The sequence below is a fragment of the Aristolochia californica genome, unplaced genomic scaffold (genome assembly GCF_029961685.1).
Source record: "Aristolochia californica isolate CCGP_79_NKW_82.1479 unplaced genomic scaffold, dmAriCali1.0.hap1 SCAF_7, whole genome shotgun sequence".
Classification (NCBI taxonomy): Eukaryota; Viridiplantae; Streptophyta; class Magnoliopsida; order Piperales; family Aristolochiaceae; genus Aristolochia; species Aristolochia californica.
The window spans coordinates 35,965,097-35,990,827 of record NW_027182268.1 but is presented as its reverse complement, the minus strand read 5'-3'; the positions used below and the strand labels follow the sequence as shown (position 1 = coordinate 35,990,827).

Sequence of the window (25,731 nt, the reverse complement as noted above, 5' to 3'; positions counted from 1 at the left end):
TATGATCCACACACCCGAAAGCTCCATGTGACTCTAGATGCCTCCTTCCATGAATCTGTGCCTTTTTATTCAGGGGGAGTCTCTTGGAATCCTCTTCAGGGGGAAAGTTCAAGTGAAGAGAATGTTCAACAAGAGAATAGTGAAAGTACTGAGTTTATTGAGTTAGAAGCAATGAATGAATTTTTTAAGCAATCAGGTCATCATGATGTGCAACAAGATTGTGATCACAACCATGAAACCGAGAGTGATTCATTAATTTCTCCTGAAGAACCCTCAGAGTTGCCTCCGTCTGCACCATCAATTGAAGAATCAACACAGAATGTTCCTCCTCAGGTAAATACGAATCTTGTGTATGATGAGTCCAATGAAACATGTGTTCGTACAGAAAATATAACTCCTAGATATCCACAAAGATTGAATAGGGGAATTACAAAAAAATAGTATGAACCTAATCCTGAAACCAAGACCAAATACTCAATCAACAACTATGTGTCCTTCCATAGGTTGACTAAATCGTATGCATTTACCGTTGATCAATTATCCAGGGTTTCTATTCCTAATAATGTCCAGGATGCATTAGCTGATCCAAAATGGAAAAAGGTGATGAACGAAGAGATGGAAGCTCTACAAAAGAATGTCACTTGGGAACTTGTTCCACAATCTAAAGGAGTAAAGACAATTGGATGTCGATGGGTGTTCACGGTGAAACTCAAGCCGAATGGAAGTATTGAAAGATATAAAACTCGGCTAGTTGCAAAGGTATATATGTAAAGGTATGGGATATACTATCAGGATACTTTTACACCAGTAGCTAAGATCAATACAATTCGTATTCTTATATCTATACCAACAAATTGAGACTAGCCTCTGCAACAATTTGATGTTAAAAATGTCTTTCTCAATGGAGAATTAGAAGAAGAAGTCTACATGGAGCTACCACCCGGAGTTAAAAGTGGTTCTTTGCTTCAAGGTGAAGTCTGTAAATTGAAGAAGTCATTGTACGGGCTGAAACAGTCACTTAGAGCATGGTTTGGGAGATTCTCGGCTACAATGAAGAAGTTTGGCTATAAGCAAAGTAACTCAGATCATACTTTGTTTATAAAACACAAAGAAGGAAAAGTAACAGTTTTAATTATGTAAGTTGATGATATGGTCGTGACAAGAGATGACCCATGTGAAATGCAAGTTTTACAAGGGTATTTAGCCACTAAATTCAAAATGAAGGATCCCGGACAACTTAAATATTTTTTGGGAATTGAGATTTCAAGATCGAAACATGGAATCTTCCTTTCACAGCGAAAATATGTGTTGGATCTTCTAGCTGAAACTGGAATGCTTGATTGTAAATCAATAGAGACGCCCATGGAAATGAATCATAAGCTCAGAATTCTCCCAGATCAAACCCTAGCAGACAAAGGGCATTATTAGCGATTAGTTGGAAGATTAATCTACCTGTCACACACAAGGTCCGATGTAACATATGTAGTGTGTTGTGAGTCAGTTCATGCATGCACCAAGTGAAGAACATATGGAAGCTGTCTATCTGATCTTGAGATACTTAAAAAAGTGCTCCAGGAAAAGGTTTGTTATTCTCAAAAAGGGGTATTTCTAATATTGAAGGATATACAAATTCTGATTGGGCAAGTGATCGGACAACCAGAAAATCCACATCAAGTTACTTTACTTTTGTGGAAGAGAATCTTGTCACTTGGAAAAATAAAAAATAGAAGGTAATATCAAGATCAACTGCTGAAGCTGAATTTCGAGGCATAGCTCATGGTGTATGTGAGTTGTTATGGATAAGAAATATACTAAGGGACTTAGGGATTGAATACGTTGAACCTATGAATCATGTTCAATATGATCGCACAAACATGTTGAAGTTGATCATCATTTCATCAAGGAGAACCTCGATACAAAGATTATACAATTCCCTTTTATTCAATCTGAGAGTTAGCTGGTTGATATGCTCACGAAGGCAATATCAAGGAAAGCATTTCATGGTATAATTGACAAGTTGGGCATGACCAATATCTATGCACCAACTTGAGGGGGAGTGTGTGCAAAGCTGTAATGAGTTGTCTGTAAAGTTGTTAGCTTGCTTGTAGCATGATTGTAGGAAATGAATTGTTTCCGTGATTTTTTCCTTGATTTTAGGATCTAAATTAGGCCTAAAATTAGAATGTAATGTGTGTTAAATAGCCTCCGCGGGGAGAAGACTGGATCATCGAAAAAATATTATTTGAAACCTCTGTTTGACAACGTCCTTGAAAATGGAGACCATTGTGCATTCTATAGACAGATGGATTGTTCGATCTATGACTAAACCTGACCTGTACTTTAATACATAATAAAATTAATATAAGAAATACAAGTGAACAAATAATGACAATAACTACCTATATATGGCAATGGGTAGATAGTTATCAAACGGAACAGAAGCGAAGATTGAAAAGAAAATGGAGATTTGAAACTGACCTGAGAAGAGCTAGAGTAGTAGAGCAAGTTTTTATGGGTTTCATTGCATCGGTTGTGGACTATTGGTTTGTTTTCTAAATTAAATTTCCCAACCCGAAGAACAGAATACGAACCAAAGTGGGATGAGTAATTGGATCCAACTCAACAACAGGAAGAACGAGATGATCAATAAAAGCACAACTTGAATTTGAATCTTGTATCTAATAAAAATAAAATTTTAAATTGCTAATATTACTCAAAGAGAGAAAATAGGGGATAGTAAAACAGAAATTCCAAAATCGTAGACTATATGGTATCTGCATTTATATCTATTAAAAAAACCAAGTTTGTGAATAGTATTTATGATGTTGTTACTTCGGAGCTATAGTTTTTTTCATAAGTACACAAAAATAAATAGAAACCGAATCTTTCATAAAACCATAGATTCATAAGTTGAACAAAATAAACAAAAAATAAGAAAGTTGAACCTTTCACAAAACCGAACCTTGACGAGGACAAATGTCGGCTAAAACCAGTTGATTGAAGAAGTTGTTGAAAAAATAGGGCATTGTTCGACGTTTGGCGGTGAAGAAGGTGATGGCATTGTTGAGCATCCCTCCATGCAGAGTCTGAGAATTTTCTGACTCTCTCAATCTGTTAGAGAATACAAGATAAGTGGAGTTGTGGAGAGTGAACGGGAAAGGAGGAGAGACTGAGTCGAGAGCAATGATTTTTTCATCTATCTCTACAACTCTAATTTTCCTAAAGAAGAGGAGTGAAGACTCTAAAGGCCCGAAATTATTTAAGTTGCCAAGTAGGCTCGTGTAACTAAATAAACACAACCTAGAACTCGAATTTCGTTCGAGTATTGATCGAGTCAAACCAAGCCAAGAAGGAGCCGAACTTGAACTATTCACGAATCGGCCAAAATTGTTTAAGTTACCGAGCTAGCTTGTGAGCTCACAAACCAAAACAAGGCTTGGTCAAGCTCGACTCATGTAACTAAACGAACACAAACCAGAAATCGAATTCGGTTTGAGTTCGGGATTGATCAAGCCAAATTGAGTTAGGAAGGAGCCGAACTTGAACTATCGCAAACCGGCTGAAATTGTTTTAAGTTACCGAGCCGGCTTGTGAGCTCGCAAACCAAACCGAGGCTTTGTTGAGCTCAGCTCGTGTAACTAAACGAACACAACCCAGAACTCATATTTGGTTGGAGTTTGGGATTGATCGAGCCAAACAGAGCCAAGAAGGAGCCGAACTCCAACTGTTTGCGAACCGGCTCAGTTCGATGCCATCCCTACTTGTGTATTCATCTAAGATGTTAATTTGAGTTTATTCTTATATTATCAAATTTGATTATCATAACTATAATACTGAATTGTCAATTGATAAATACTATTAGTATATGTTGTATTTTCAAACAAAGGTCTTAGGATTAGAATGCAACATACAGTTGATAGCTTCGTTAACTAATCAAATCATCTCCCCTTTCCCATATTCCTGTTTCTGGGTCCTTGTGTATCGATGCCCAAGTGACACATTCAGCTTTAATGGAAACACAGGTCTGATCATGACCAATTAGCAGATACTATGGTGAATAATTAAGATGCCTGAAAATCATACCAACCTGTCTTTTCCTCAAGCCGACAAATGCTTATTTATAAGGCTTTTTACCAAAATACCCAATTTCAAAAACATATTTCAAGAAACGACGATGCCATGAACTTATTTTGAAAAATACCCAACTTTGACCGGTCCATTGTACATGTGTACAAAAGGTGACACATAAGCATTGACTGGTTACGTGTCACATGTCATCTGCACTGCATGAGTAGATGGACACATCGAATGCCATGTCACTAATCCAAACACATCATATGCCAGGTAAGATGCCACGTCATTAAATGAAAAATATTTGAATAAATTTTTTTTATTTTAAAAATAAAATTTATGAATACACTTTTTGTTACCTTATATCTAAAATAATAAATTATCATAAAATATAATAAATAATTAAAAATTTAACTCTTACTTATTTAACACCATTTATTATCGATAAAAATATTTATTAATTAAAAATAAAATAAGTGTACTAATTAATTAAAAATTTTACTAACATATTATCGATTTAAAATATTTAGAAATTTAAAATATTTATAAATAGAAAAAAATCTTACTCTTACCCATTTATTATGGATTTAAAATATTTATAAATTGAAAAAATCTTACTCTTAAGTCTTACCCATTTATTATTGATTTAAAATATTTATAAATTGAAAAAATTAAACAAAAAAGTTATTTTACAGTTTAAAAATACAATTTATTTGTATAAATTTTATCACCTTATTTAAAAAATATATTAGTTAATTAAAAATCTTACAACACCTTTTATTATCGATTTAAAATATTTATTAAGTGAAAAAATATGAAAATATTAGTTAAACTTATCTGCAGGAAGCAACATTTCAAGTTCAAAATTCTCATAATATGATCCTCGAAACAAGATTACATCATTATTCACAGGAAAGAAACAATACGTTTTCATTTTCGTAACCTATGCAAAAAAGCTCTAAAAATGAATCAGGAAATGATATGGTGGAGGTGGCGGTGGAGAAGGAGGAGCTGGAGCTGGAGCTGGAGCTGGAGGAGGAGGCGGAGGCGGAGGTGAAGGTGGAGGTGGAGGTGGAGGTGGAGGTGGAGGTGGAGGTGGTGGTGGTGGAGGGGGAGCAGTTGAGAGGGGGCGTCGAGGGTGAGACCGAGGCCGAGCGGCGGCAGCAGGGGAGCAGCCGAGGCCGAGAGGCAGCAGTAGAGGACCGGCAGCGGCCTAGAGGAGAGGAGAGGAGAGGAGAGGAGAGGAGAAAGATTGAGGTAGAGGGAGCAGCGGCGGGCGAGAGGAGAGGGGGCTTTCGAAGGCCAGGCCAAGGCCGAGCGGCGATGGGCGAGAGGAGAGGAGAGGAGAAAGATCGAGGAAGAGGGAGCGACGGCTGGCGAAAGGAGAGGGGGCAAGAGGAGAAAGATCGAGGAAGAGAGATAGAACAAAAAAAATAATAAATGAGGGTTTACGTGGCGCGAGATGACAAGGAAAAAAAGAAGGTTAATAGATTATGACGTGACATCTTACCTGGCAGATAACGTGTTGGAATAGTGATGTGGAGGTCGATGTCTTCATTTACTCACACCGTCCTGATGATGTGGTGACACGTAATTAGTCAAAGCTTACATGTCACATTTGACTGTACACATGTACAGTGGACCGGTAAAAGTTGGGTATTTTTCAAAATAAATTTATAGCGTCGTCATTTCTCAAAATATATTTTTGAAATTGGGTATTTTGGTAAAAAGTCATTGTTAGAATCTCCTTTGCCGGTACCGATAAAACACAGAGTGAACCGTTTAGGGTTCTTGACACTGAATGAAAGTGAACGGAGCTACATCCATTTATAGACCGTTTTGTCGTACTTCGCTTGACCAGACGCCTGAGCTTCATTATCCAGACTCCAGAGGTTCTCGTTCCCCGTAAAGATCTTTCTGTATTATTGAGATGTTAGGTCTGGATATTTCCTTTCACGAAGCTCTTTCGGTGATCGAACCTATCAACTGAATATATTATTCCGTTCTACTAATTCAGTCAATGGGTTTCGTGGAGAAAGAGGGATTACTTTCTTTAGTGGCTTGACGTACCGTGTGCCAACCAAATTGGTCGACAAATCCAGACAAGTGGATTCGCAGTGGCAAGCGTTGGACTTAATTACCAGTGCCTCTGCTCACTATTGTTCCGGTCAATCCAACCGAGAATTTCAGCCTCTCGTGACTGTTAAGTATTATTTCATCAGATAGTTAATTAATTAATCAGTGTCGTCACAAGGAGATACCGCCGTAATTACTCTGGAAAGGGGAGCGATGGGAGCAGAGAATGATCAATGTCGTCGTTCCCGTTTTGTCTACTAGATCCTACTCTACCAATCCATTTGATCATCCCATCTTCCCCGGCTTGACGTGACCAGTGTAGTTATAATAATGCAACGCTGCCATCATTCTCCAGAAGGTTATAATGGAGCGATGCTGGGCGGCACTGTGGAGGACCCTACCACTAATGTCAAAGAGCAAGGAAGACTTCCTAACCGTCGAGCGGAGGCGAGATCGAGGACCCAGATGGGAAGGCGAACGTAGTTCGGGACCTGCTGAAGTGAGTGGTAATGGGTGTCTTCCGACAAGGAACCACCGTCGTCAATCTGGTCTCTGGTTCGGCTTTTTTACATGCTTCAGTGGAAGCTTTCCACGTGGGAAACAAAATGTTAAAGAATTCCGTTGTGGGGCTGAAAAGGATTGCAATGTCATCAACTGCAAAAGCAGGCACAAACGAAACGAAATGATTCGGCTGAAGCATTATAGGAAGGAGAAATCGGTTAAAATACAATTAAGTCTGGGCAGAATATGCTTGTTGACCTACCAATTCGTTTTTTAACTTTGAAAAACACCATAAATGAATCAGTTATTGAAGCACTTGGGAGTTGTAGAGATTGTATTTAACTGCACAGCTGTTCATGAATTATCTCACCAGTCGCCATAGCTGCTCTAGTGTTGTGTACAGTGTGTATCCAGAAATTCCAGACCAGAACTCGCTCTCTCTCTCTCTCTCTCTGAGCAACCAACCTTGAGAAAGAGTGCCTCAAACCTCTGACAAGTAGCTGGAGCACAGAAAAGCTTAAATGGGTTCTGACGCCTATGGCAATAACTTAGCAGCTCAAATCTACCAAAACTCCAGTCTTCCAACTATGGAGGTCGAGAGAATCTTTCACATGAAAGAGGGGATAGGGGAAACCAGCTACGCTAGGAACTCCTCCAACCAGGTAAGTTAATCAGCGAGAACTTGCACCCATGAACGACAACAATGAGCAGAAGGTCTTGGATTTTAGTATCTCGGTTACTAATTAGTTTGCTCCTGTTGATCAATTCCGTTTAACTTTGGTCGTCTGAATATTTCAGAGGAAGGCCTTGGAGATGGTGAAGCACATAACGATAGACACCATTACCGATCTGTATCTAAGTACAACGCCCGAGAGCATGGGTGTGGCCGATCTGGGCTGCTCATCGGGACCCAACACATTCTCCGTCCTTGGCGACCTCATCGGAGGGGTGGAGGAAAAATGCCGCAAGATCCAGCGGGCGACGCCGGAGTTCAGGCTATTCCTCAACGATCTTCCGACCAACGATTTCAACTCCATCTTCCTGGCGCTGCCGGAGTTTTATGGCAAAGTGAAGCGAGGACAGAGTAGTCCGGAGGCGGTATTCGTGGCAGCAGTGGCGGGTTCCTTCTATGGGAGGCTTTTCCCGAGCAAGAGCTTGCATTTTGTCCACTCCTCGTTCAGTCTGCACTGGCTGTCTCAGGTGAGCAAATACACTGGAACACTGTGTATGCTTTATACGTTTGGACGATTTGACGAATGACACGATGGCTTCATGCACTTTTACGATGGCACGCAACGTGCCACTTGATTTGGTGGAGTGAGCCGGTCTCCTCTTTTGCCCTTTACTCAGTAAAAACAAATTAAGGTGGGGACAGGCGGGCCACCGTACAGGGTGGCACAGTTCCCCCACTTAATAATGAGCTGGCTTCTCAACTTTCTATTTTTGCCTCCCACCTAACTAAACCAACTAAACAAATATAAATATTTTAAGTTTATTAGTTCACTTCATGGCTAATCATTATAGCCCTTAAAACTTCCCAAGTTGGCTAGTCATTATAGGATTTATAGGCCTTAGACCTTTCCAAGTTGGCTAGTTATTATAGGCTTTAGACCTTTCCAATTTGGCTAGTCATTCCGGGGGCGTTTGACCCAACTTGTATGCTTCTACCCAAATTATCATATGTAGAGCCACAAAAGAGAGTATTGAGCTAATAATCCACATGAATTTGTGAGTACAAGGAAAAAAAATTTCTAAATTGGATAGTGATTACCCAACCTATGTGTGTGATCCTCACTCCTCATCATCTATCAGGTTAGATTGAGACCCATGCACTTGAGTTGGGAGTTGAGAGAGGGTTGGTCGGTCTCACTGAGATTTTGTGAGCTAGACAAGACTTCTCTCGGGAACCAATTCATGGGAGATCGTGTTCTTCTGTTTATGTGAGGCAGGGCTACCATTATTGTCTGCAACTACTTTAAAGCAGAGCCAAGAGAGCGAGACTAAGTGGGAATCCCATGCGCCACTCTCAAGTACAACAGTTGAGCCACTCAAATGGGACGTCTCCTTTTCAAACCTTGAGAGCCATCATCCATGATTGTCAATGGCCTTTTTCAACCGTTTCTAGAACTCTGGGAAGTACCAGAGACCAGCTTTTCAAGCTCTTGCAGCCATTTCAATCAATTTCTTTCGTCATTTGTAACTCGAAACTGTTTCTAGCCCAGGTCCCACCGGAGCTGTTTGATCAAAGCGGCAAATCCATAAACAAGGGGAAAATCTACATTTCCGAAAGTAGTCCAAAATCGGTAACAGAAGCGTACTCGTCGCAATTTCACAAGGATTTTCGTGTGTTCTTGGAGTCGAGATCTCAGGAACTGATTTCAGGAGGTCGGATGGTGTTGATGTTTCTGGGAAGGCCAGGCAGAGATCACACCAACAGAGGAAACACCATCTACTGGGAACTCTTAGCCGAAGCATTCGCTCGAATGCTCTCCCTGGTCTGTGCGCTAGTGCTTGGTCGGTTTTTTCCTCACACTTTTGAATTTACTCTATATATCTTCGTCACATTTGCTACGATTGATTGGCTGCGCGCAGGGAGAGATCGAAGAGGAAAAAGTGGAGTCGTACAAAACCCATTTCTATGCTCCATCTATCGACGAGATCGAAGAAATACTGCAAATGGAAGGGTCTTTCGCGATTGATCGTTTGGACAAGTTCGAAATGGGAGGCAATTACGACAACAACATAGAAGACGGAAAGTCTATGGCGGCCGCGGTCAGGGCGATCCAAGAGACCTTAATCACGCACCATTTTGGCGGAGGAATCATTGATCGTCTGTTTGAGATATACGCCCAACTGCTCGACGAGGAGATGTCGAAACAAGAGATCAAAGCCTTTGCTCTTCTACTGGTTCTTAGAAAGTTAATCTAAAACCTGGATCAATACATGTAATGAAAAGATATGGGCTGTATTGATTGTTGATTGTACCAAATGGCCTTCGTTCCGTCTACTTAATTTTCCTTGATTCCCAAATACTTGTTTGAAGAACCTAACCTCACAGAGGAGAAAAAGTTTTAGAATAATCTGATACAAATTGAAGATTAAAAAGATATGTTTTTATTACTTGGAAAGAGACCTTTTAGAAAGCTTGATCGACTTTACCCATTTGCAAATGAATGATTTGCTGAAACCAAAATTAAGGGGAAAAAAAACGAATTAGAGATCTGAGCTTTTTTTCACTTTTTCTGGTTTGTTAATGCCGGAACCATCCAAATTTGAAACAATACACGGATCAAACGTAAGAGATCAGAAGGCACGGAGAGTGGAATTTAATGGCCTGGGCGAATTTGATTTAAGAGGGGCAAATTCTATGGGGCTGTTAGTCCAAATTGAATTAGACATGAATTCCTATCGCATTACTCAGTTCATTCGATTAAGCCATCATCCCAAAATGATTTCCTCTTCATTTGAATCACGTCAAGTAATGTGCTCAAGAAAAAACGGAGGAATTAGGTTTCATACCTATTTTACGAATCATCCACAAGAATCACAAGCGGGATGCATTTCTCCCTCCCCTCTAAAGGAAAAAAATTCCCTTTATTCTCCCTCATTTCCCTCTTTGCTCCCTTCTTAGCCTACCTCTCCCAATTTTTTTTTCCTCTATCTTCTCCCTCACGGCCTCCATCGCAGAGCTGCCATTGCAAAGCACGGGAGGCAGAGCCTCTGTCGCAGAGCCGTGCCACCGCTCCGTTGCAAAGCCTCCCTCTCTTCTCCCTCTCGGCGTACCATCGGAGCGTCGCCTCCGTCGTTGTTGCCTACTAGCCCGCACATTGTCTCCCGTCGTTGTCAGCGCCATGAGGAAGACAACGCTGGTTTAATTTTTCCTAAGTTAGGAAAAATTAAACCGCATCATAACTTTATTATCCACATTTTTATTTATAAAATAATTATTTTTATTTATTCAGTATATTCATTTTGTAATTATTATATTAAATTAGTGATTTAATAGTTGTAATTAAAATATTTTTGAAGTAAAATTTGATAAATTATCTTGGTTTAATTATCCCATTGCTATAATTAATTAAACCAATGTTTTTAAATTTTGTGGCAATATATTATTAATTAATAATATGTTAAAATATATATTATGTTATTGATAAATTAATATATTTATTTATTTATTATATTTATTTTTTATTACTGTATTAAATTAGTCCTTTTAATGTTAAATATATCTTATATTATTAAAAAAATTATTTATTATATTCGCTTATTTTTAAATTTTTTATTTTTTTATAATTTATTCTAGTCACACATAATTATTGTATTAATTTATAATAAACTATAATCATTAATTAATATATTATAGTCTTTTATTAATTATTTTATAATATATTTTAATACTACACATTAAATCGCTTATAAGTGAAGTAACCATGTTTATTTTGGTTAATTATCTATTTAGGTATATGTTCTATTTAAGTATATTATAAAAAGTTAATTACTCTCTTGTTTATATCATATTTTTCATTTTGGGATAATAACACTTGAATATGTTTTCATTTAAATTATAAATGAATTGAAGTTGAAGTTGAAGTTGAAGTTGAATCAATTCATTTAAGATGAATTGAAATCTTAAATTTAAGTTAATTATGGAATAACCCCCATAGAGGGGGAGTCAGTCAACTTAAAGGGTAAGATGAAGATCAGCCTCATTACGCCGTTCATTAGTTTACGTCGTTAATGGAGCACCAGACTTCATGTCATCTCGATGCTGGAGATGAAGCGGAACATCATCTCCACGTTATAAAAAATGGAATCTGGTTTTCGACCCTTTTTGCCTGTCATCCGGATGAAGGAAACTCAGGGATTAGAACCACGCCCCCTCCCTCTCGATCTCTTCTCATTTTTATTTATTTCTCCCTCTCTCCCGCACCCCCTGTCTCGTCTCCCCACGCTACGTCTCTACTCCCTCTCCCCTCCAGCCTCCGTCTCTGCCCCCTCTCTTCTCCGGCCCGTCTCGGTCTTTTCTCTATTTGGCCCTCTCTCCCGCACCGCCTCTCTCATCTCCGTGCCTCCCTCTCTTCTCTCGGACTCGCTCTCTGGTCTCCCTCTCTCTTATCTCTCTCGGCCTCCCTTTATTCTCTCTCTTCTCCCTTTTAACCTCCCGCTCCCTTCTCTATCTCACTATTCTCTTTTCCCCCAAAATACCTTCTGATTTCGTTCGATTTTCCCCATTTCGATTTCCCCATAGCTCCCATTTCCGATTTCCCCCGATTTCGTTTGATTTCGCCCATTTCGATTTCCCCCATTTCCCCCATTTCGATTTTGTTAAATTTTATTACTGTATTAAACTTCATATTTAAGTCTTTAGTAAATAAAATATAATTAAAGTATGCATTTGATTAATTAATTATTTTTAATTTTGTCAAAATATATTATTAATTAATACCCTGTAAAACATCCATCTTATGTTATTAATATAATAATTTTTTATTTATTAATCATATCTTTTTATTTACTCTATTGTATTAGTGATTTAATAGTGGTAATTAAAATATTGTTAACTCAAGCACTTGGTTTAATTAACACATTTTTATAATTAATAAAATCAATGGTTTTAAATTTAATGAAAAAATATTTGTAATTAATAATATGTAAAAATATATAGTGTGTTAAAGTTAATATTTGATAGATTTTTCTTGTTTAATCATGACTTTTTTATGCTAAAGAACACCACATATTATCAATAAATTAATAACTAAATGTATTATATTCGTTTATGTTATTTTTAACGTTATTTTTTTATGATTAATTATGTGCACAGTTAATTGACTCATGTAATTACTATATTAATGTATAATAAATAGTAATCATTAACTAATATAATATATAATTAAATTAATTAATATATTAATATATTTTAGTTATACATTAAATTAGTTATTCGTGTAGTAATAATATTTATTTTACCTAAGTTAATGTTTAAGTATTATATTTTAATTAATTATACTTTACAAGTTACTAATTCTCTTATTTTTTGTATTTTTCTCATTTGGGGCACTAATATTGGAAATTATTTTCCAGTGGATATGAATTCGTTCATTTATATGCATAAAATGAAGATGAAGAAAAAGATTAACTTCAGTTGACTAACCCCCCGGTATGTCAATCATAATTCATCTCAAATTTAATTTCATATGGAATAACCCCTTCTATATGTCAGTCATGGCCTTGATAATGAAGAAACGCACTTCCAAGGAGAGGATCCCTATGGCTGGGGAGCAGGCAAGCAATCGACAAGTGGCGATCCACTTCCACTAAGGGCACTAACTCACCTTCTGGGATTTCGGAAATCTGCTGACGTTCTTCATGTTTGCTACTTCTTTTACATTCGTTCTGTTAATGTCTGCCAAACCAAGAACAAACAGTAGTTTCTCCTTGAATCCTGCTTTTGTTTTTGTTTTTTATGTAACATAAACATATATATAAATACATACGACTGATCATTTGCTTCCTACTTGCTCAGCCATCAAAACCTCCGGAAGCCGGTACAGAAGAAGTAGCAGCAATGCCGCCTCTCTTCCTCTTCCACCTCTTCCTTCTCCTTCTACTCGCCTACTCCTTTCATCTCATGGTGAAAATGATGTCCCGTGTTCGGAGTTCCAGGGCGGGTGAACCTCCCGGCAGCCGTGGATTCCCTTTGATCGGAGAAACTCTGTCTTTCCTCGCCGCCAATAACAGCAGCAAGGGGTTCTACGATTTCGTCAGAATCCGCCGTCTCCGGTAAGAATCTTCGGAAACTGTTTCTATTCTCATTCTCAAGTATGAAAACAACTAGCGGTCGCTTCTCTCTTGCCATGGACGATTGAAGTACTCGTAATCCATGCATGTCTGCAACCACGTAAACTAAACCCTTTCTATCAACTGTGTTTAGATACGATTCAACCTAAATGATAATGATCCATTCATTCCCATGGTAAATTAAAGGTGGGCCTTGTACAGAATGTTCTCGCCTTGGACCTGCTATATATGTTTTCATCTCTCCCCGTGCAGATACGGTAACTGCTTCAAGACAAATATTTTTGGGAAGACGCACGTCTTCGTTTCAAACAGAGGAGCTGCAAAGGCGGTTCTGGGCAGTGATTTTCAGAATTTCACGAAAACGTATATGAGGTCCATTGCGGAGGCGGTGGGAAGCAAGAGCCTGCTCTGTACTCCTCAGCCGGACCATAGTCTCATCCGAGGACGTCTCTCTGACCTCTTTACCACGGAATCCATGTCTTCCGTCATCCAACAATTCGACCAGCTCACTCTCAACGCTCTGCTGCTCTGGGAATCCAAACAAACAGTGCTTGTCCTGAATGACGCCCTCAAGGTACTCTTTCATTGTCAAACACTTTTAAATTAAAAAAAAAAGAACCCGTTGTGATATGTTGATATTCCCTGTATGTCTTCCCCAGATTACTTTCATGGCCATATGTAAAATGGTGATGAATTTGGAAGATCCGGATCGATTGGAAATGTTGCAGAAGGATGTTTCTCAGATTACCGATGCGATGTTGGCCTTCCCTTTAAAGTTACCATGGACGACCTTTTATAAAGGGCTCAAGGTAAACCTTTCCTTGGTCTTCCCACGCACATATTTATTACTGCGGCAGGATTGGTTCTTGTATTTATAATGATGCCAGAAGCATCACTTGGTGAAACAGGCAAGGAGAAGATTCATGGATACTGTGAAGGAGATGATTGATTCTAGAAGAAAATTACTAGATGGGAATCAGGAAGATTTTTTGCAATCTCTGATTACTGATAAAGGATCCTCAAGAAAAAGCGCTCTCACTGATACTCAAATTCTGGATAATATTTTGACACTCATCATTGCAGGTTAAGTATCTTTCCATACCATAATTTGAGAAAAGAGACATATAGCTTAACCTATTTTTATCACTAAATGAGGATGCCAATTGCAGGTCAGGTTACTACAGCAAGTGCAATAACATGGATGATTAAATACCTTGACGAGAACCAGGATGCTCAAGACAAACTCAGAGTAAGATCAAGTGAAAACTAAATCTCTGTTTTCGGCTTTTAAGTAAGAACGCGAATTAGCATAACAACCTGCTATGGAAGTCATGTAAAACAGGTATGAATCGGTGTAAAACTTGCATGATTGAATAGAAAAAGTTCCATATTGAAAAATGGTAAGAAAAATTAATGGGTTATAAGGTTGAGCAATAAGTCTCGTAAATGACTCCCTTCGTCACTATGAATTGGAGAGAGAAGTATAGTAAGTAGAAGTTTTTTTTTTTTTTCTGATTAAGAAGAATCTCATAATTTTCCATGATTGTGTCTCCAGCAATTACCGCTTGATGAAATGTAGAAAAATTAATCAATCTTAGATTGATAGGAATTATTTTTTGTTCAGTAGAAGATGATTGTTGTTAATTAAATTAATTGTGAAAAGCCTTTTCTCTTTCGTCAGGTTCTGCAACTTTCTCTAGCAAAAAGAGTCTCTGGTTCATCACTCACTCTTGAAAATTTAAATGAGATGACATACGCCTCGAAGGTAAAATTAGATATGAGAATAGTTGATTCGGTCACATATTTCGATAACTGGGAATTTCGTAAACAAAAATTCAGGTCGTGAAGGAGTCCTTGAGGATGGCGTCCGTGGTGCCATGGTTTCCAAGGGTAGCACTCAAAGATTGTGAGATCGAAGGTTAGAACAATTAAGCATTACGATTTCTAAAGAACAGGTTTTATTGGAACTTCCATAAGCTGAATATACATGGTGGATTCATTTGAAAGGAGCAACTGGCTTTTCTGCAGGTATTCTTATAAGGAAAGGTTGGATCGTGAACGTCGATGCCCGAGCAGTCCATTATGATTCATCAACCTATGATAATCCCAGTGACTTCACCCCTTCCAGGTTCGATGTAAGTGGTGTCGATTTTAACATTATGATCTAATAAAATGACGATTGATGGTTGATATTTGATGTTCCTTCCCTTTCCCCTTACTACAGGAAGATTGCATGCCCTACAGCTTCTTAGCGTTCGGCACAGGGGGGAGAACCTGTCTGGGGATGAACCTCGCCAAGGCCATGATGATCGTCTTTCTCCATCGACTAGTTACAACTTACAGGTGCGGTGTCAACCAATATTTCGGTGCTTTCAACACAGAGATGATCAGAAATCTAAGACACGGTTGTCCTTCTGTGGAATTCTGGTGCAGGTGGAAGGTGATTGATTCGGACTCGAGCTTAGAGCACCGAGCTCTATTTCCAAGGCTTAAAAACGGATGCCCCGTGAGAGTGTGGCGGATTCCGACTGATTGACCGCTGCTTCAGTCAATCAATTATAAGGTCCTCAGAGAGAAAAGAAGAAGATTTGAAAGAACGAAACTTGCTAAAGTTTGTTTTAATTGAAGGTTACATGTATCAAAATAATTGCATCCAGTATGATTGTGAACAGTGGATACTTCTCTACTCCATTCTTCGAACACAGAGTACGGCGTCATCGCTGCAGCAGTTGACGAGGTAAAGATAGTTGCGCCCCACCCTCCCGACTGACTCCACACCTGTTCTGATTAGACAATCATCATCCATCTGCTGGCAAAGCCTGTCACACCGATTTGATCATTGCTTGTCTTCTCGTATTTGTCCATACTCCATAGACCAAACCCAGTTGCAGCGAGTGAACACGTACAGTTAGGCGCGTTAGTGGGTGAAGAGTAGGTAATGGCCAGATGAGCCATTAATAAGAATTTGGTTCCTTTCAGCTTGCTGTTTCGTCGAACATCTTACAGACTCTGAACTGTCTCCTACGTTCTTTTCTTCATTATGAAGAACCAATACGGAGGTTCAAGCTGAGAGAAGGCTGATGGCAGTTCCTGAATAGATAACCTTTCTTGCAACTAGATGAATCAACTTGTGTTTTTCAAAATGAAGCAAATTTACTACAGGGAGCAATTTTTAACTAAGAACAACATTGATCAAATCTACAAGTTGTGATTATAACAAATCAAGTTGAAGAGGCATTCTCCCCATCATAAGAAAACAAAATGACCTTTAACTGTTTTTCCCATTGAAAATTTTTCTAATTCCATTTAATCGATTTTCCTCTAGCCTCCATGTAACTTCAAAAAGTATGTATGTCCTCCCTGCCTCTATCTCTCCCTCTCTCTCTCTCTCTCTCTCTTTTCTGGCTCTTTTTCGCTATTATTCGTCGTAGCTGACTCATCCCAGACACTGCAACCAGTTGATTGGAATCTGTTTGAAGCGATTTCAACCAGATTCCTTAGAAGAAACTATTTCTTCCCCACGCTTCTGGTTCTCTTTTTGATATCGATATTTTGATATATGATACTGACCAAGAGAATAAGATGCTCATTCTCTAGTTCACGGATCGAGTTCATTATATCAAAGCACTTGTTTCTGCATCGATAAGAAGAGGCGAACAAGATGTAGTGGATTGTCTCGGCCCAACAATTCAAAAAGTATTTCCATAGTTGCTTGAACAGTAGAAATTCGTTTAGAAAACTGGGGTGGTATTTCTCAAGCTTTCTGGACCATATGGGACCTCCTGACGAGGTCGTGATAGCAAGTGGACAGGGACAAAGATATTAGAGCAGGAATATGAGACAAGTGCGCACATTATTCTAATCCTCTCGACTGTTCTTTCTTTTCATTTCGTTCCGTTGCTATTCCGCGTAAGACATGACACGAAAGCGAGAAAGCCGATTTCTTCTTCCGCATCTTAATATAGATAATATAGAAGCTCACGATATCGATATCAGATCATGAGTAAAAGGGAGGAATACCGAAGAATAATATAAGGTTAAGAAAGCAGACAGCCTCTGTATGCAACATTATCCGAATCTTAAATCATGTGGGTCTTGCAAAATTCGCTCCTCGTTATGCAAAAGCACCAGCAGAAAAAAAAAAACCACATTTAATCCTTCTCGATTGCTCAAAACCCAGAAAAGAAAAAAAAAAAAAAAGATTTGTACAGTAAGAACACATCATCCATAGAGATTTTGTACAATTACGAAAGAAATATACAAAATCAGAGGCATGTAACAGAAGCCTGCAGACGAGGCAGGCTTCCATCACAGGATCAGCCAGCTTTGAGAAAGAAATATAATTGAGAGAGAATAAGACTAGAATATATTAGTGGACAAATGAATCAAGTAAACACGGTATAACGTTTGGTTACAGAAATGGTGGCACCACCACTAGAACATGCCAAAGCATTGCTTATCAATTTGGGGCCCTTAAAGCATTCAGCCGCAAAGAAATGGTATAGAAATGAAGGAAGGGGAGGAAAGAAGAGAAAGAAAACACAGACTGGACATAGTGTTTTCTTTAGCACCCCAAGAGAGAAGCAAAAGATTTCTCAACCACCCCATAGTCCAATCTTAGTGGAAGTTATAATTAGATCTCAGAAGAAACCAAACGATTTGAACTAGCTATCTCAATCTGATTCTGATCTGTTCTTTACAAAAAAATAAGAACTGAAGATGCTTTACTGCACATGTGAGGGAATAGGAGGCGTGGCATCAAATTGTAAATGGAAAAGAAAAGAAAAAAGATAAAGAAAAGGGTGTTTGTGCAAATAAGGGATCTTCCAGAAAAGCAAATATTTACAGAGGAAAGTCATTCAGTTTCATTTTCCTTTTTGACATTTCCAATTGGGTGCATGACAGCCTACACCCATAATCCAAAACCCCTTAATGCACAGAATCTGAAACCCCTTAACCCCGAGTTGATCTTTTTAGTACGTAAGAAAGAGAAAAGCATCTTATTCCTCCTCCTTCAGGGGGTAAAAAAAAAAACAATTTGCAATATCGGTTCTGCATTTTGCAGGCGAGTCTCAAGACAATAACGACCTGCTTTCCTTGTCATGCTTTTCTTGTTTCGTCTCTGTAACAAAGCCTAGAGTGGTGAAAAAACGATCAATAGCTTGAACTGCAAGTCCGTTGTTCTTCAAACCTATTTGATATGAACAGAGGCGCAAAGAACTTTGTAAAAATAAGAAAGAAAATAAACTGAAGAGAAGGAAACGTTGTAGTGACTGCGAATTTGTCTTCGCCATTTTTTCTGGACTTTTTATTTACAAAATCACAAACAGTCATGTAAGACAATGGCCATGGACTCCTGTCTCTGAAACTTTTGCTGCTTCGCTATGAACGCCTCCACCGCTCGACGGAACTCTTCGTTACTCATGTCCGTCTCGAAAGAAGACTCAATCGCCTCCTCGCATTTTCCATCTTCCCTGCGTGTGTCCATTTCCGACCACTCGATCGCCGGCTTCGTCTCTGGAAACACCATTCTCTCTGTACGGCACTTGAGAGACTTTTTCTTATTTGGTGAGATGGTACGGGAGCTCGTATCAGCATTCTCGAATCGACTCTCCACGCATACGGCTTTGTCCTGGTATACAACCGCCTCCTCCGTACGGACCTTGGCTCGACTTTCGCTGTTCTTCAGGAATTCCTCGTAGAGATCGGTGGAGGCGGAAGAGGAGCTGCCAGGGGAGTTGTTGACGGAAAACTGGCCCGACTTAGAAACTAGCGTGATGATGATGGCGTTTCCGACGAGGAAGACAAACCAAGGGCTGACGACGAGGTCCAATACCTGGCGGAAAAGGTCGCCGGAGATCTTCATAGCGATCGGAAGGCGAAAGGAGATCCAGCTCAGGAAGACGAGCCCGACAAAGACCTCGACGTAGCGGAAAATGCTGGCTAGTTTATGAATCCGATGGTACCGCCGCATCGCCATGGTTTTCTCTGCTTTAACTGGATCGATCTCGAAGGAATCCATCCTCTCCTCTGTTACTTTTCCTCGGAAGCTAAGTTACTCAACTTGGGAAAAAGAAAAGGTCAGGAAAGCGAAGCCGAAATTCACGACGCCATTTAGTAGTGTTTAATGATGATTTTTTTTTTTTCCACACGAATCCACACCTTCGGAGATCAGAGGAAGATATATACTTCTTCGGATCTAGCTCTGTGCCGACAAGCAGACACCAATCAGTCGGTTCTTGTATCAAACGCTTAAGGTAGAAATTAACAGAGCGTTTTGAGGACAAGAAAGCTGGGAGCAGAAGATAAAAAGGAGATGGAAATTGAGAGAGAAAATCTCAGGGCGTGTTTCACGGAGATCACTCGACCAATGACAGATTTTAGCATCGGGACTTGGAAGGGTATCACGGCGATCCCTCCGTCTTCTCGGATGGCTCACCTTTCCCGCTATTTGATGTTTCGAAACGAGGAAAGCGGAGGGAAGGGAAAAAACCACTAGGAAAGAACAGAGAGGAGAAGAGAGGTTTTAAGCTCTTATCTTCTGTTTTGGTGCTGACGATCTTTTAGCTCTCTTTAGTAGTCACTCCTACCAATAGCTGGAGCTATCAACCAGTGCAGCTCTGCCTTTTATACTCGCAACTCGTGCTTTGTCGAAGAAAAGGATAGCGAAAATATCTGCCGGCACGAGCGGTTAACTAAAGGTCGTACAGTAGTACGTGCGTGTAAGCTGTAAACCGATTAGATGCGCCCAGTTCGCTACTGAATCGGGTAAAAAAAATAGACCAGACCGGGGTTCATTACCTGGTTCACCTAGCAAACTCTGTTTTTTTTCTTCTAAACTGCTGAACCGGAGCAAATGGAATACGGAATGTCGGGTGGACGGAGGAATCGTGCGTGGGGTCGGACCGGGTTTCACGTTTTCCTCCTAAGCTTATTTTTTGGTTTGTTTAATCGGTCGTGTCGTAGCCGGTGAGGCTTTCGCCGGAGTTTGGACGATGGCTTCTCCAATCGCAAGTACAGGAGACGAAAACCAGAAAAAAGTCTCAGAGAGTTTTTGACAATCAGGGTAACAAAATTGCTGGCATTTTGAGTGTCGGTTTTGTAGGGATTGAAGTGTAATCAGTAAAGCATGAGATTACCTAATACAAACCAGGCGGCGACTCCATATTTGCTTACAAATGCTTCACGGGTACGTCTGTTTAACCGATCCATACATCTTTATTTTATCTTTTTATTTTATCTTTTTATTTTATCTTTTTATTTTATCTTGTGGTTGACGACACAGAGCCTTTACATTCCAATAGAAATCCAATAGAAGATGTAAAAGGAAGGAGGAGGCGGCCTACGCAGAAAAAAGAGAGTCAGGGTAGGTAAAGTGGGCTTCTCTGTTAGGGTTTGAACTTTGAAGAAGACGCAAAGTCCGATTACCCAGGCCGGATCCAAATTTCGGGTCCGAAGAGAAACTTCGAAGTTGGAACCATTGGAAGAAAGCAATTGATCCACGTTGGCAAAAGAGAAGTGCCAGTACGTGGGCCTAAGGAAAAGCTTATAAAGAAAAGGCCCACTAGCAATATTTGAATCTCTTAGCACCTAAGGAAGTCCAACGTGTCCCCTCTTTTCCCCTCGAAATTCGGAAGCTTATGTCTGAGAATGGCCCACCGATAATAATAATTTCACAAAAGACATTCTTTCTTTTTGGTGTGTAGGGCAGCTTATTTTTTCCCACCGCTTCTCAACAAGTGGAGGAAATGCTGTTTACTTCTTCTAAGTAAAAACGATTATCTTTCTCTCTTTTAGGGGGTTAGTCTACTTTAAAGTGATATGAATTACTCTTGCATTATTTAGTTCATTGGATTAAGGGGTTAGTATACAATAAATTACACTTTAAATGAATCACGTCAATTAATTCGCTCAGGCAAAAAATGGGTACCTGTTTTACAAATCAAACAATTGAAGCGCGCGTTGCTCCTTCCCCCGCGATCGGCCACATTTTATTCCTCCCCCCCCCCCATCGCTGAGCACGGGAGGCTCCCAACTTCTCTTCTCTCTCGGCCTCCCTCTCTTCTCCCTTTCGGCGTACCGTCGAAACGGGCTCCATCGCCATAGTCTCCCGCAATTGAGGAAGATGACGCGCGCCGTGTGGAAGATGACACGTGTGTCATGATTTAATAGTCATAACTAAAATATTATTAAAATAAATATTTGATAAATTGTTTTGGTTTAATTATCCTATTGTTATAATTAATTAAACCAATGGTTTTAAATTTTGTGACAATATATTATTAATTAATAATACATAAAAATATTTTTTTTATTGATAAATATATATTTACTTACTATATTAATTTTTTATTATTTTATTAAATTAGTGGTTTTTAATGTTAAAATATATCTTATGTTATTAAAAAATAATTTATTTATTTATTATATTCGCTTATGTTATTTTTTATTTTTAATAATTTATTCTAGCCACACGTAATTATTGTATTAATTTATAATAAATAATAATCATTAATTAATATAATATAATATAATATTTCATTAATTAGGATATTAATATATTCTAATACTATACGTTAAATCACTTATAAGTATAGTAACCATGTTTACTTTTAGTTAATTATCTGTTTAGGTATATGTTTTATTTAAATATATTATAAAAAATTGTTCATTCTCTTGTTTATATCATACTTTTCATTTTGGGGCACTAACACTGGCATTTATTTTTCAGTGCACTTGAATTCATCTACACTAACACCCAATGATGAGTTGAAGTTGAATCAATTTATTTAAAATGAATTGAATTCTTCACTTTATTTCAAGTTTATTGTGGATTAACCACCCCTAATAATTATTTTTAGGGTGTATTTTTGCTAAACACAAAGTATGGAAAAATAATATCACGGGAAATTTTCTCATTGGTCAAAATTTTCCAATATTTATGCAATTTTATGGATGAGAAAATTTTCTATTTGATTCGTCTTGATTTCTCTTCTCTTTACGAAATATTAAAAAGAATAAGAAAATGAGTTTCCTATTATTCCAATAGGAAATTATGGGAAAATAAACTAAGAAGCACCTTTTAGTTTTATTTTATTTTATTATTAATAAAGATAATTTTATTTCTTCTGTAAACAAAAACACTATAACTAATTTTCATATTATTTTGTGGCTGTACAAATGCCAAAAAAAATTGATTAAGAGAATTTTGCTATGATATCATGTTAAATTGGGTCCAAGGTTTTATCTTAAAATGATTAACAACTTAAAAAACCTTTTTCTCAACTAATAAACGCAATATCTTCGTACTAATTAATGTACGTGAGACTATTGATAAACACGTATTAGTTTTCCGAGAATTTCCTATAACCTGCACTATTTTAATCTTTATCACCGCCGACCACGATGTTTCCTAGTCACTTCCTGTTAACAACCTCGCCATTTTTATTCTGAAAATCTCCTAAATCGCGAAACTCTGTGTTGCAGAAGAATGAAAAACCTGTATGTTTGTCTGATAATCGTCTTCCTCCTCTCTTCTCCTTACGGTGAGTACTGTTCCTTTTCCTTCTGCATGTTTCTTTTCGAGATGGTTAAAATAGTTGCAAATGGAAGGATTAGGATTGTGTTAAATGTTAAGTTCTGTAATATATAAATTATGGAGAAGACATGACAGATGCTTGGATGCTTTCACAGACTTGGAAATGGCGGAGGCGAAACTGTGTGAAAAGAGAAGCGTAACGTGGTCAGGTATGTGCATCAATACCCATCACTGTGACCAACAGTGCAAGGATTGGGAAGAAGCTGTGCATGGGGCTTGCCACTTCCAGTGGCCTGGTTTTGCGTGCTTCTGCTATGTCGAATGTTAAGAACTCTGAACACCAAAAATATCATCAATCAGAATCGTCGCACATCATTTCATTCTGCAACTCATTTAATGCTTCACATGGGCGTGTACTTCACATAGTATGTTTTGTCTGATCTTTGCCTCGTTACTGGAGGCCAAGAACTGTATCTGAAAGTTTAGTTAAACCAATAATTCCTGTTGTTAACGCAAATCTCTTGGGTGTATTGAAAGCATCCTTTCAATTCAAGCTTCTCTGTGTTTTTTATTTATTTCCGTAAGTTCGGCCTTTATTATATATTCGATGACCTGCTGTAATTCAAGTTTCGTGATTTTAGCAGATTCTCACATCATGAACATGTTCTAAATACATAATCAAGCACTATAGTTTATCAGTTGATATCTGACTAAGTATTACTCTTATCCAAAATCATTACCATGATAAACCAAATGCAAGCATCTGCGAAATCTTTCAGATGAATCAAATGTACCAGTCTACCAGGTATTAGTTGAATTTTAACTATGCGAATTGCTTGGTGGGATTTGGGAACTTCGGATTCTCAGTAATGAAAAATCCACCAACTCTACCCAAAGTAGTTGAGCGAACTGCTTCTGAATGAATGTTGATATTGGTCGAGAAAGAGTCATCTTTGTAGCTACAGAGACGGCACTTCGGGGGCGTCGCCCGTGGCGTTACAGCTCTTTTGCTGCTCGTATTCTTCAACGACGACAACCAGCCACATTGGGTTTCTTTATTATTTTTGTAAACTCGTGGCCAGAGACTCCAGAGTATTCTCCGATGAGACGATGACTAGTATCAGAGTTTTTTTTTTTAATCCTCCTCCTTGCAATACGCTTCTACGATGTTCTTTCCCTGTGCGAAAAGAACCTTTCTTGTCGAATAGCAATCATCAGGGCCCTTGACAGGAGCCGATAATTGACATTTGGCGAACCGTCGACCGAATAAAAGCTTCGTTTCCTCAGAGCACTAAAGACAAGTCCCATCTTTGCTTCGGAAGTGCCAAACTGATAATAGCCATAAGACAGCCATGTCGAAATGAAATTTCAAACTACCCATGTACGCCACTTTTGTGAGCAACTTGTTGGAGTTTCGACCCCTCCTCCGATCAAACCAGAAAAATTGTTTACTCCGGTCATCATCCTTGCCGACCAGATACTATCCAAAAATTCTGATGTGCCCTATTGGATTTTTCTGGACCAGATTTCTCTATTAAACCGATTCAACTACCTACATCAATGTCTTCTCGTTCTCTTACACCTTACGATTCTCATACTCACTCTGCAACTTCTTTCCTATTCCTTTCCTTTTACCCAAACTAACATGTCCGCCGCGACTACTTTTTCTTACATGCCCAACCTCAAATTCTCTCCGTCGCTTGCGTCTCGCTTGAAATCGCCAAACCCCATTATATTTCGTACCTCTCAAAACTCGATTTCGGTTTGTTTTGCTTCTCAGTGGTCTGGGTCTTCAAGACACACGCTTCTGGAGCAGAAGCCCATGACTGAATTAAGTCAAGTCTTTGCTTTTAGAAGCGGCACTAGTGGGGAAGATAGTGCCTTTGTGGATACTGATGCTGTTATGGATAATGGATTGCCGGAGTTTCAACAAGATTTTGCACCGGGTGGACTGGAATACGTAGTAAATAAATCGGTGAGTCTTACTTCTATTATGCATAACTTCCTCTTCTACGATTGTTGCGCATGAAATTGTGATAGAAAGTACGTGACTAGGTTGATAATGATCTGAATTACATGATTTTTTTGGGGGGAGGTTTGGAAGGTTTGACTACTGGATTCTATTTGGCGTGCTGCTCTGAGGTCTTGGATTATGCTCACCGGTTGAATTAAGTCGAAAAACTGAATTTTTAGTTTTCATTACGCATCAGTAATCGAGTAAGCCACTCATTTGTTGTTCGCTTACTCTAAAAGAAGATGAATCCGTGCATTTGTTACCAGATTGCTCTAAAAGAAGATATAAGCTTTCGTTTACTCAATCGAGAAGTTAACTGAAAAACTAATTGATTCAACAGGGCAATTTCTGCATTCTGAGCCTATTCTTCCACTGAACAGCGGAGACATATGCTATACCTGCTGCACTTGTACAAATAGATATTAAGTATTTCATGTTGGTTCTGAGTAACTTCCATCAAGGTTTATGCCCTCAAAACTGTTTCAGCTATCTATTCCATTGATGACCTCCCGACCACTGAAAACTTTCAGCATCTGATACTACCTTACTTTTGAATATTATCTTAACATATATATTTTACCTGATCCTAGTTTTTCTACTATTAATTGCAGAGCAAGTGGCTTGTTGCAGTTATTTTTGGTGTTATACTTATCTGGAAGCATGATGCTGAAGTTTTATGGACTGCAATGGGATCAGTCCTAAACGCAGGGCTCTCCATTACTTTAAAGAG

General features: G+C 38.7%; 4 protein-coding genes across 5 annotated transcripts; 3 read left to right on the top strand and 1 right to left on the bottom strand.

Annotated features, from left to right (window-relative positions):
- Window positions 1-7,065: 7,065 nt before the first annotated feature.
- LOC137937592 (probable methyltransferase TCM_000336) lies at window positions 7,066-9,717 on the top strand. Of its 2 annotated transcripts, none has more exons than XM_068782689.1 (4): window positions 7,066-7,310; window positions 7,447-7,848; window positions 8,871-9,143; window positions 9,241-9,717. In XM_068782689.1, the coding sequence occupies exons 1-4, from the start codon at window positions 7,170-7,172 to the stop codon at window positions 9,574-9,576; spliced, it is 1,152 nt and encodes a 383-aa protein (XP_068638790.1). In that variant the 5' UTR covers window positions 7,066-7,169; the 3' UTR covers window positions 9,577-9,717. The 2 variants fall into 2 exon arrangements, with proteins under 2 accessions (XP_068638790.1, XP_068638791.1); XM_068782690.1 differs by lacking the exon at window positions 7,066-7,310 and adding an exon at window positions 7,325-7,362.
- Window positions 9,718-12,873: 3,156 nt separating this feature from the next.
- On the top strand, window positions 12,874-16,061 carry LOC137937379 (abscisic acid 8'-hydroxylase 2). The gene is made up of 11 exons (XM_068782444.1): window positions 12,874-12,933; window positions 13,175-13,431; window positions 13,702-14,023; window positions 14,109-14,258; window positions 14,358-14,532; window positions 14,619-14,698; window positions 15,131-15,214; window positions 15,289-15,367; window positions 15,478-15,584; window positions 15,674-15,792; window positions 15,883-16,061. The coding sequence occupies exons 1-11, from the start codon at window positions 12,874-12,876 to the stop codon at window positions 15,983-15,985; spliced, it is 1,536 nt and encodes a 511-aa protein (XP_068638545.1). The 3' UTR covers window positions 15,986-16,061.
- A 2,528-nt stretch (window positions 16,062-18,589) lies between these two features.
- Window positions 18,590-20,027, bottom strand: LOC137937591 (uncharacterized). The gene has a single exon (XM_068782688.1). It carries the CDS (start codon window positions 19,469-19,471, stop codon window positions 18,770-18,772), a length of 702 nt encoding a protein of 233 aa, XP_068638789.1. The 5' UTR covers window positions 19,472-20,027; the 3' UTR covers window positions 18,590-18,769.
- Window positions 20,028-23,150: 3,123 nt separating this feature from the next.
- On the top strand, window positions 23,151-23,315 carry LOC137935864 (defensin-like protein 19). The gene has a single exon (XM_068780250.1). It carries the CDS (start codon window positions 23,151-23,153, stop codon window positions 23,313-23,315), a length of 165 nt encoding a protein of 54 aa, XP_068636351.1.
- Window positions 23,316-25,731: the final 2,416 nt, after the last annotated feature.